Source organism: Charadrius vociferus, unplaced genomic scaffold (genome assembly GCF_000708025.1).
Source record: "Charadrius vociferus isolate BGI_N301 unplaced genomic scaffold, ASM70802v2 scaffold259, whole genome shotgun sequence".
Classification (NCBI taxonomy): domain Eukaryota; kingdom Metazoa; phylum Chordata; class Aves; order Charadriiformes; family Charadriidae; genus Charadrius; species Charadrius vociferus.
Window position 1 is genome coordinate 9822997 of NW_009661368.1, and position 11825 is coordinate 9834821.

At 39.5% G+C, this 11825-nt stretch overlaps 1 protein-coding gene across 2 annotated transcripts; it reads right to left on the minus strand.

Annotated features, from left to right (window-relative positions):
* Positions 1-690: 690 nt before the first annotated feature.
* PCK1 (phosphoenolpyruvate carboxykinase 1 (soluble)) lies at positions 691-8028 on the minus strand. 2 transcript variants are annotated; one of them, XM_009893479.1, is made up of 10 exons: positions 7932-8028; positions 7469-7732; positions 5935-6116; positions 5111-5314; positions 4605-4792; positions 3470-3632; positions 3115-3339; positions 2891-3022; positions 2060-2155; positions 691-1462 (listed from the first exon to the last, which is right to left on the minus strand). In XM_009893479.1, exons 2-10 carry the CDS (start codon positions 7690-7692, stop codon positions 1011-1013), a joined length of 1866 nt encoding a protein of 621 aa, XP_009891781.1. In that variant the 5' UTR covers positions 7693-7732; positions 7932-8028; the 3' UTR covers positions 691-1010. The 2 variants fall into 2 exon arrangements, with proteins under 2 accessions (XP_009891781.1, XP_009891780.1); XM_009893478.1 differs by lacking the exon at positions 7932-8028 and having other exon boundaries at positions 7469-7737.
* Between the last annotated feature and the right edge of the window lie 3797 nt (positions 8029-11825).

The following is an 11825-nucleotide window of genomic DNA, read 5'->3' on the forward strand; positions in this document are numbered from 1 at the left end:
ACAGCTCCACTAGTTGTTCTTGCAAAAGCCTAGGTACTGCGGAACAGAGACAAATCCTATCACTTTAGCAAATAAGCAAGGTCCTAATATGGGGCTTTCCTAGAGGGTAGTTTATGTTATAAACACCTGAACTATCTAAAAATGCCCAGTTATGGAGAGCACATCACTAACTGGATGACCGCTCACAGCTGGAATCATCATTTCTGGATCTTTCCTTCGGCTTGAATAAAAGTTGCAAAGACAGTATGTGGCTTAAAGTAGTTGGCTTAGGAGTGGCAGATCAATGCTAGTCAACATCTAACTTTCACATGCGAATTTCTCTCTATGCTGTGGTATTGACAAGAGGCCCAATTTATATGCATGTAGTTCATAAACAGTGAGAATACTGGAAGCCATCATATTTTTGTATAAACATTTATTTCAACAATAAAGAACAAGCATTCAAAACGTGTGGAAATCATAGGAACATGAGGCATATATAATAGCAATATCTTAAATACACATTAGTAATACAAAGTCATCTTTCACTCTGATAAATGTTACAACTTAATTTTTCTAAAACATATGTTTAGGTAATACATATATACAGCATCTAAGTTTCTTTATTCTTTCCTGTAGAGTCTGAGACACCAGTGGTTTGTGTGATAGAAACAATGTGCTACACCTTGAAGGCTAGATTGGTTTGGACTGTATATGCAGAACTCGGCAAGTAATTTACACACGTCATGGCTATATCTGTGTGTAAGTGACAGATCAGGGTTTTGAAGACCATGTGCACGTACATTCCCTCAGCTACTCACCTATTCACAACAACGGATGTAGTTATAAATTATTAGGTCTGGAGTTACTTCTAGAATGCCTCTACCGATATTCTAACTAAACAAAGACCTACTTTTCATTATAACTCCCTGCCCATCAGTGTGCTGTTATGCTTCCAATGATGATTTGGTAAAATGTGTTTATCCTGTCTTAGTATGAGTGGATTGATAAATAACTGTGGCTTTGATCAGCTACAACTGTTTTATTCTCATCTCTAAGGCAAGCATTTCTCTTTCTATTTCATAGGGAAGGTCAGCATTAACTTGCATTTCGAAGTACTGTTTGATTTCTTCTACCTCCTTTTCCCAGAACTCTTTGGAGATATCAAACAGTTCGGTCAAGTTGACATCTAAACCCTTCAGGTTCAAAGCAGTGTCAACAGGGATGTAACCTATGGCAGTTGGCTTGGCAGAGGCCTTCCCTTCAATTCTGTTGAACATCCACTCCAGCACACGGGAATTCTCTCCATAGCCAGGCCACAGGAATTTCCCTTGACTGTTTTTCCGGAACCAATTAACATGAAAGATCCTTGGTAGTTTTGCAGCTGGGCGATGTGCCATGCTGAGCCAGTGGGCCAAGTATTTGCCAAAGTTGTAGCCAAAGAAAGGTCTCATGGCAAATGGATCATGCATAATGATTTTGCCTGTTCAAAACACAAATGGAGAATGTAAGGTAATAAATAGCACATTTATTCTAAAGTACCAAGATTCAGATCCTCCCAGGATTTAATACCCGTGGTCCCTTAACTACCTATCTGCATCTGAACAAAAGAGCTTTAAGAAACAATACAAGCATTATCCTTGATGTACAAAAAAGTACAAATTTAATTAATTTTTGTAATCAGTGGAAATTAATTTCTTAAATCTCACGTCAAGCAGCCTAAATGAAGATCCTCAAGAGCTGGCTTTCATCGTTCATGTATTTATGTTGAGCTCTAACAGAAGAGAAAACTTAAGTTTATTTATCCCAGATTGTAACAAGAACTCTGTATCAAGGCTTCTGGCAACCCCATGCCTGCACCCTGTTCTGTATGCTTGCCACCTAGGGGATTATTTTGCCTAATGTGACTTTTACAGAGAATTTGACTTTTAATTCCATTACAAATATTTTTGTGAAAATACCCAGGTTGCAAAATTAGCTGCCAAGACTGAAATGCAGAAGACCAGGGGAGGAGGAAAGAGCAGGCAGTCCAGGGAGGATTGATTTTAATACGGGTGGGCAGATTAAATTTTTTATTTACCTTTGTGCTCAGCAGCTGCTGTTGCTTCAGATCTCATAGCTGCTCCTATAAATACGCCATGCTGCCAGTTAAAGGCCTCATATACAAGAGGCACTCCTGTAAAGAACAAAATCATTCTGTAATTAGAGATCCAGAAACATTTTTATAACAGGCTTTGCTACCTGAGATACTGCTGAATGCATGTTACTGTATAATGTATGCTATTTTTTCCTGTTTTTTTAACCCGTTCATTTCCTGTCCTCTTACAGCAAATAAGTTTATATGAACATTTTCAAAACTGGCTACTGATTACTGAACACATCCAGGTTTAGTGGCTCAGAGGGAGATATCTGGGACCTCAGAATCCCCAGCAGATTTTACTGGAAATAGTCTGGTCCTGTGGTTGTGATATTAGACTCAGACCTAGCATTACTTCTATTTCTTTTCCAACTTCAGGCGACCTTTAACAGATCAATTTATTTTACCTCCTTTTCTGGAAACTGGTTCATTTCTCTAACCATTTCCTATCTGAACTAATTAAACTGCAAACAAATTGAGACGGGTATAGCAATTTGCTCTGTGTCTATGTATTACCCTGGTTAGTGGGTCCTGATCTCTCTCCAGCCCTTTATTATTATTACCTGTTTTGTATTAACATCTCACAATTCAGGTGTTGAAGTATCAGTGGCTGTAAGTGTGTGTGTCAAAGGCTAACATGGAGAAGTTAGACTAATATGGTTATTTTCTTGCTTTTGCAGCTGTGAAAGCAAAACCTGAGTTCATGTCCAGTTGTGTTTCAACCCTTCTGTGATCAGCACTTCAGCCTTGATACATGGCTGCTGCATCGCTTACCAGCAGGTCTGCGGCCTCCAAATATTATGCCTTCAATGGGCACGCCTTCAGGCAATTCCCATGCAGGGTCCATGATTGGGCACTGACTGGCCGGAGTGCAGAATCTTGAGTTGGGATGAGCACAAGGTTCCCCTGTACAGAATACAATGAGAAGGTCATAATGGCATAATTGACTTGAATTCAGCAGAAAAAGACAAGAGAGACTGTGGAGTGGGCGAGGTTACCTTTATCTGGGGTCCAAGTCTTGTTCTTCCATGAAGTCAGTGTTACTCCTGGTGTTAATGGCTCATCAATGCCTTCCCAATAGACACCTCCATCACTGGTTTCCGCTACATTGGTAAAGATGGTGTTCTTGAATATGGTTTTAATAGCATTGGGGTTTGTTTTGACTGATGTTCCAGGGGCGACACCAAAAAAGCCATTTTCTGGATTGATTGCCCTTAAGTTGCCTGGAAGTTACATGTCAAAATATAAGTAAATCAAACTATTTTAATTCTATCCAGAATTTTGTAGCATGTCTTGCTGCACCTAAGAGTAACCTGGACTGGACTGTAAAACAATCCAATTTCAGTTCCATACCTTGTTCATCAAATTTCATCCAGGCGATATCATCACCCACACACTCAATTTTCCATCCTGGCAGGCTTGGGTTCATCATGGCCAGGTTAGTTTTTCCGCATGCACTAGGGAATGCTGCAGCAAAATACTTCTTTTCACCTTCTGGATTGGTAATGCCCAGGATCTATTGAAAAATTAATGCAACTGTTAAACACAGTCTTTTTTTCTTGCACCTTTCATTTGGAAGATTGTCTCCCAGCAAGTGGTAATGATAAAATATTTAATTATGCAAATTTGTTCCTACAGAAGAAGCACCACATAATATAGTTGACAAATAATTCAAACTGTACTTTATTAATCAAAAAGTCTACTCTTCTTGCCCTCAGAATATCTATAGGGACTTTTATCTCTTTTTTTTTTTTTTTTTAAATGTCAGGTATGTATAGAATTCAAACATTTATTTTTATTTTGCTGATTAAAGATACACAAACTGTATACAGCTGTGTTTCTCAGCTGAGACAGAAGAAAACCAGGCAATATTCTTTTGGCTGCATGACTGGAGTGAAGTGAAAGCACTTTATGTATGGATACTTCTTCACTTCTCAGAGTGCAAAGATATTTTTTTCTGAGGCTGTTCTTTTATGCATTTTGAAATTCTTTTTTTCAGTGGTATTTATAGTGGTAGAATATTTAAATGACAGCAGAAAGTAAATGCAAGAAGGGTACAAAGCAGAATTCACTTAGAAAATCTAATATTTGCCAATTTTTGAGTGCATAGACCTCTTTATAATATGAAAGACAATTTTCAAAACTTGCATTAATCTTTCTCTATTAGACTTGCAGGGGCAATGTGGATTGCCAGTGATGAAGTTTAGGCTCTGCTCAACTACGTGGGTCTGCCTACAAGTAGCCACTGTCAGAAGTTCCAAATCTTTCTTGGTTTCTGATTTTACAGGTACTATTTTAAAATGTTTGGTACTTAACCTTGCAAGCAATTTCCTATTTCTCATAAGCCTGCCATATGATAAATTCATATCTAATATTACAGGACAATCCGTATGAGAGTAATTTCATTGACAGCAAGATGTAATGTATTTACGTTGAGCTAATTCAGGTTTAATGGCTGTTAAAACATACGTGATTTAATAGCTCTTACCAGCATGTGCTCAGCTAGCCAGCCCTCCTCTTTGGCAATTCTGCTGGCAATTCTGAGAGCAAAGCATTTTTTCCCCAGTAAGGAGTTTCCCCCATAACCACTGCCAAATGAAATGATCTCTCTGCGATCCGGGAGATGGGCAATCAGCGTTAACTCCGGGTTGCATGGCCAGTTGTTGATTAATGGTTCTGCAGAACAGAATGTTGGACTCATGAATGCTGCAATTTCCATGCTGGATGACACTGCTGTTTCATCAGCATTGAGCCTCTGACAGTGACCCATACCAGATGCTTTAAAGGAAACACCCCCCAGTAGTACCAGGGATAACAAACTCCTTTCCATGAAACTCTCATTGAGCTTTAATTACTTTGAGTTCTCAATCTAGTGCTGTTGCACAAACCACCCTGGTCTTCTATGGTGAGTGTCTCCCATGTGCCAAGAACACACAGTCAGCTCTAAAACATGCCCCTGGGAATTTCCAGGGGTGACAATTTTTAATGTCTTACCTTTTAGAGGTAGAGGACATCCAACCGAGTGAAGGCATTTTACAAAATCCCTGTTGTTCAGGGCTTTCAAAGCAGCTGTTCCCATCCGTGTCATGATCCTCATGCTGGCCACTACATACGGTGAATCTGTCAGCTCAATACCAATCTTGGACAAAGGAGACTCAATAGGCCCCATGCTGAAGGGGATGACATACATTGTACGTCCTGGAAAACAGGGAGTAGCAAGATGTGACAAAGAGCAAAACAAGGAACTTCTGAAATAACATCATTAACATGGAAGTTGTTTCTCACTTGTTTAAAAGCTGTTTGTCTTGTGGGTGTTTCTGATAATGTTTAAAGAGCTGTAGCTTTGTCTAATTGCGTAGCAAGAAATTTTATCTTAAATGCTGAAAGCAGCTGTTCTGACAAATTGTCTAGCCAGTAGTAAAGGTGGGTGGAGGCCAAGTTCTCTGTTGGTGTAAATCGCCGAACCTGAAATTATTGGTGGGGATGGGTGTCCTCCATTCTCACCTCACTTCCTATTGGCTGCTTAGTTGCTGTGTGACTTCCTGAAAAACTATCACCCAAATTTTCCTACTTTACTTTGCCTCTCTTTGTGAAGAGAATAATGATGGAAAGAGACTGAGGACTATCCTTGCACAGGCATTTGGATTCAAAAAAATGGATGGAACCAAAAAAACAGATGGAACCAAAAAAATTACTAATATCAGGGGTATAAACCTAAACTTTCAGCTAAATCTTTCTTTAAAGATTACAGTAACTACTAGCGGTAGTGTGTCTGTAATCCTAGAACTTCAAATGTCAACTATCCTTTTCTTGCCTACCTTGCATGCAGCCTGGGAACCTGGTATTGAAGGCTTTCTCAAAATCTTCTTCAGACATCCAACGACCTAGCTGACTAGTTCCAGTTTTAGGGATTGGAGTGGTATCTCTCTGTTCTTGAGTGATGATGACAGTTTTGCTCTCAATTCTTGCCACATCTCTTGGGTCAGTGAGTGCCAACCAGCTGCATTTCACCAAAAATCAGAATATTAGACTCTAATTATCAATATAGAACTTTTTACCCTTCTATGTGACTGGTTTAGCACAAAAGGGTACAATGCTTTGTAAGGCTAAAACTACAGTGACAGAGCCAGAACAACAATCAATCTCAAAAATCAGTCAGATACATTCTCTCACACAAATTGTTTCAAGACTCTCCAGTATGAATAACAAATTATATGGCCTAGAAAATTCTGGTTACACGTTAATAGTCCTTTGCATCTTATCTCAGTCTCTGTTGCTAACTTCCAGGGAAAAGTTAATCTTGTTTAATTCTCATCAGTGTGAAGTTGTTTTGCATGGGGACTACAAAATGATGCCTCAAGCAAAGTGGATGCCAAGCAAGTACTTCAAGCGTTGGTATAAATGCCTGTGGGATCAGAATCCAGCTGAGTGGATTGGCAGAGTCCTTTAAGTTAGAGGCATCACAAAAGAAATACTGAGTATAAGCATGATCATAAAAAGTGAAGGAGTTTATTAAAAGGAGATTCTTTTTCCCCTCTAAAGAATTTTTGCAATCTATTTACAATAGAGAGGATTGTTTTACATTTTCACCTCTGTGCATAGAAATTTTCCACGAGTATAAAAATGTTCTAGTTAGGCTGTCATAACCATCATCACTACAGCTAAGCATATAATTAACAATGAATAATTTATCTGGTGAATTTTGCCCTTTTCTCTCCCAAATAGTCTGCAAACAGATTGCCAAATTCCTGCACTCAGTTATTCAAAAGTCTTTGCGGATTTCTTCCATGAAGATGACTATATAGTTGATTCCTGACTATGTCCTTGTTAATATTCTCCTTTCATGTTGGGTTAGTTGGGAGAAATGATGAAATATTTGAAAAAAGTATTTGCTGAATACATTACAGTCAAAGCTCATTGGCATGATATGAAAAATGCCTGTACTGAATAATATTTGAACACCCACAGAGCTATTTGAACATCACAAAAAAGTATTTGATGAATAAACTAATTGACTAAAATAGTAGAATTCTTCAAAAGATGTATTTGCTAAATAATATTTAGCCATTCCTAATGATTAGTTACATAAGTCATGATATTATTTCAGTTCCCTGAAATAACTAATCAATAGAGACAATGTACAGTTGATAGTCCAATTCAATTATATGCTTTATGTTAATTTTTAGAGGAAAAAGTATGCTTTTCCTGAGTATTTCACCTATGTAAGCTATAGTGCCAAAATGGTCCTGGAAAGCTAATATTGAAGGGTTATAAGCAGTTTTAAAAGTAAACAGGATAGAAAACGCATATTGCAATTCAGAGTTCACACTTGACTTCCTTCAGGCTACTCACCAGTTCTCATACTTGCTCAGCTTCTTGATCATGCCTTGTTCTACCATGATGTCCAGAATTTTTTTGTTTTCTTCTTCGGAGCCATCACAGATATGAATGCTCTCAGGCTGGCACAGCTTTGCATTACTTTCAATGAAATCCCTTGCTTCTGGAGGCAGGCTCTGCAAATCCCCCTGGACAACCTTGGGCATGACGTTTACCTCGGCTTTCAACTGTGGGGGCATTATTGAACCTGTAGTGGATCTTGTTGATGGCTTTGAAATACTGCTGACAATCTAAAATCAGATATATTGTGTGTGTTAGCATACTATGACATTCTAACCAGCATCAATAAGCCTTCCTAATAACGTATAACCGAAAGGCAGAATTTGTAGTAGACATGTACTTCAGCTTTAAAATCAATATAGAGAACTTGGATCACTGGTAATTTCACGCTGGAAAAAATAGAGGCTATTCTACTTACTGTCTTTAGAAGATTGAGTTGGATGTCAGAGAGGATTCTTCTGTCTCTTTCTGCTGATCCCGTTTCAATTGCTTTGGAGTACTCTTGCGATCACTGCTTTCCAAGGAAGCATCCTTCTTCCTTAAATATTCTTTGTGGTAGTGTCCATCCCACTAGGTGAGGTGATGGAGGCTTGTCCTTTACGTCACCACTGGATGTGTGTTGGGACAGTGCCACTGGCATTATCATCATGCAGAGCTGTCAATAAAGCAGCCCTAACAAGGTAATCATTTAACAGGTTTGATTAATGAATGCTGAAAGTGGTGACTCTTAGCCCCTGGGTTTGCTGTTTTGAAGCAGTTACAAAATGTAGCAGTTTAACCAAACTTTGATCCAATTTGGCTTTGAAACCAAAAGCGTCGTAACTTTTCGGTGTGTGGGTAAGGTTGAGTACAAAGAGTATCTGGAACTGGGAGCACGGGGGTTGTTCAGGCAAAGCAGAGTTGTCACATTTGGTAGGCTGATGCTCGCTAGTTGGCTGTGAAGTGGAGGCTCGTCCAAGGTGTGTTTACTCACCTTGGGAACATTGCTTGATCAGGGAACAAAGTTCAACAGTGAGCACTGACAAGCCTGAATAACTTCTACGTACGCCTGCCTGCAGGCCTTATTTTTGTCCATGCAATTCTGAAAAAACAAGCAATGTAAATCTAAATGTTGGGTTTCCTTCAGTGCAGGAGAGAAAGTTTTTGCTTATGGCTTGCTTTAGGCTCTTGCAAACTGAACATTTATTTTCTATTGCTACAAGCTCAGAAGAGGCAGATGAGCAACTGTCTCAGTAATTAATCTCATCCTTCAAACGCTATGTTTTATTGTACTGGGAGTCCTATGGCCGTCATAAAATATTAACCCATCCTTAAAGTACTACTCAAAGGAAAGGCACAAAACTGCTCAGGAATGTGGCTGCACACTTTGTTATATGTGTGAACTGTATGCGTATGTACATATACAGACACGTGTACATATCTGTATCTGTTGTGGCAGTATGTGATACCAACAGCCACTACTACTCTTATAATTCTGAGGGTAAGAGCGTGACCTCAGACACTTGAGGTCTTGCCTCTAACTGTTCCTGCCTGCTTGTCTGTCTTTCAGCTTTTCACCTTCTCCATTTTAGACCACCATGCTCATAAAGGAAGGTCCATTTGTCCATGCAGTCTGGGTGTGTGAAGATTGAAGTATTTCAGACATAACTCTAGAAATAACCCTGCTGCCATTTCATCTCACTCTACTCACACCCAGTCCCAGCAAGCATCTGGGGCCTGGACAAGGTGATGCTTTCATGTCAACCTGTCTCTTTTTACAGCGGCAGTTTGCAGAAAAGGAAATCTAGGAATTCCAGCTAAGTTTCAGGGAGTTCTTTAAAGCAACAAAACTGATGTGAGTCGCCTATATAAAGGATGTTCATAACCTGCCATCCACTCAGGTTGGTGCAGTCAATGAGATGTTTCCAGCAAGGCTTTCGCTGAGGCAGCCAGCGGTAATTTGCAAGCCCTGAACAGCCAGATCTGGCAGAGCAGCACGGATCAGGATTGCAGCTTGCCTTCCTGGCCTGCACGGAGCTGAATCTCACACTGCAGGAACGCTTCCCCTGGGACTGTATCCTCTATCTCTCCTGCAAAGCTTTTTATTATGTTTTGTAAACGTGAAGAAAATAGTGAAGTAAGAGGGGCTATCCTTGACGTACTGCAAGGTCAAACATTCCTGAAAAAGAAAACAAAAATCTGGTAGGATAAGAGGTGCTAAAGACTGCTGCAGATGGGGCTCTGCTGTAAGAAAAGGTAAAATCAAAGACAATTTAATAGTGACAGTGGTGGTGTTTATCTTTGGAGTCCACACACTGTGTTGCTGGTGGACTTGATCAGAAATACTTCATCAACAGTTTTTGTTTTAAAACATATAATTAAGTACTTCATTAAAAATAAAATGGGACATAATCTTCAGTAATAGTAAGCAGACTCCTTTTTCAGTGAAGTCCAAAAACAGTGAGTCCTCTCTGCTGGCCAGAGAAGCCATTATACACAGAAATTACTGAGAGTAAAACAGCAATGCTTCAGTTGTCAGAAACAAAAGAGTGGACCAGAAAATTATCATATTGCAGCACAAGTAAAGTCAGAATAAAAGCTTAAAATTGACAGTGTAAGACAGCAGGATTAGTCCTAGCGTGTCTTCAATTTTGAGCGGAGGAAAAAAATCCCCAAACTCGGAGCATTAGTTTCTGCCAATTAAATTATAGTCAGGCAGGTGTTGTGCAAATTTTTCTCACACTGCAGTCCTAACCTCCCACAATCTTGATATACAAACTGTGGGCATCTCTTGAGAAGGCACTAAATATGCCAAATTGGTGGCATTGTGCTATGAACATATGTCCATTAAGGATTCCAAATGTTTTTGATGTGTGATAGCAGCAGGGCTTGAGTGGAAATGTCCACTGGGAATTCTAGACACTTAAGCATCACATTACTTTTATTTAGGCAACACCTCCCATCAGAGCATCTCAAAGCATATCACAAACACACAGTAAGCCTCAAGCCCATATATAAAGCACACATAGTATTTGGTGCAATGAAATAACTGAAGCATATGCAAATCAGGGCCAGGATTTTTTCAAGAATCTTCTCATTTAGAGATTCAGCTTTTAGATACCCAACAGCAAACATTATATGTTTAATCTGAAGACACTGAATTCTCATAATTCCCAGTGGCTCACAGCCACAAAAAACCAAACCCACCCAAAACCAACCCACCAAAAAACCCCAACCAAACAGAAGTAGCGTCTCCAATGGCTCAGTTACAGTCGTCTTGAGGTGCTCACCCAATACCAGTGTGTTTTGCTGTTCGCCATGTATGTCTCTGCCTTCTGGATTCAGTGAGCTGGGAGATCTCACTATAGAGAAACATGGGAGGTGGTATAGGGACAATGTAAGGTCTTTTTAAAAAAAAATATATTCTTGAGTGTAAAGTTTATTTTCCATTTAAATGAGGAATCTTTTTTAGTAGTAACTGTATTATAATACTCATCTAATAGCTGATACGATTTCTTCAGATTGAACTTTTTTTGGCACTCTTTCTCTGTGCTTCTTGACACTTGAATGTGATGCTTATCAGGTGTCTTCTTGGAAGCTGTCACATTATTTAAATGAGTGTAAAACTGACATTTCTAGATGATAGTGTTCAACATGTGCCTTGAAAGGAATGTTTTCAGGATGTTTCCTTTGATGGACACTGTTCAGGGTGTTCAAAATAGAGGTTTTGAGCACTTTGACTTTTACTGACTTACTGGAACTCAGTGAACATCCTTAGATGCTCATAAAAAGTGTCATAAGAAAGCTTAACTCATCGCTACAAACCAAGGTGCAACAAAGCACTCTCAATGAGATCTGAAAGTTGTTAATGACATATAATAATACTCAGAAATTCTACTATCCTCCCATTGCTAATTATCCTACATATTGTCACCTCCGAAGAGTTTGTCACTTGGGTTTTTGTTATAAAATTGTAGCTTTTTTAAAAAATTCTCCAAGCTATTCCGCTAGTGGAAGAACATTGCTCCTTGATTGTTATTTTTGCTGTGAAGTTGTGCTCAGCTGATACTGAGCGTACTGCCAATTGCTGCTGGACTGGGTGCTGTACAAGTCCAGATCCAAGGGCAGCCCTTGCAAGCGTACAGCTTACAAAGATCAGGGCAGGTATGGCTCCCTCCAGTTCCAGAAGAAAACATGAACTGTGTGGATTGCCTGTAGTTGCAAAAGAGTCTGTGACTGAGCCAAGTGTTTATTCCAGACCCTGCACAGCCCTGTGTGACATTTCTGCCTCCCAGCCCCTTTTCTTGCAGGCAGTTCTTCAGCACTGACCCAG

Coding starts and splice junctions, on each gene's coding strand:
- PCK1 (XM_009893479.1), bottom strand. CDS start 7,692: ATGCCCCCACAGTTGAAAGCCGAGGTAAACGTCATGCCCAAGGTTGTC. Junction 4,793..5,110: donor ATGTCCTCTACCTCTAAAAG/GTAAGACATTAA, acceptor TCTGTTCTGCAG/AACCATTAATCAACAACTGG. Junction 2,156..2,890: donor TGGAGGCCGCAGACCTGCTG/GTAAGCGATGCA, acceptor TGTTCTTTACAG/GAGTGCCTCTTGTATATGAG.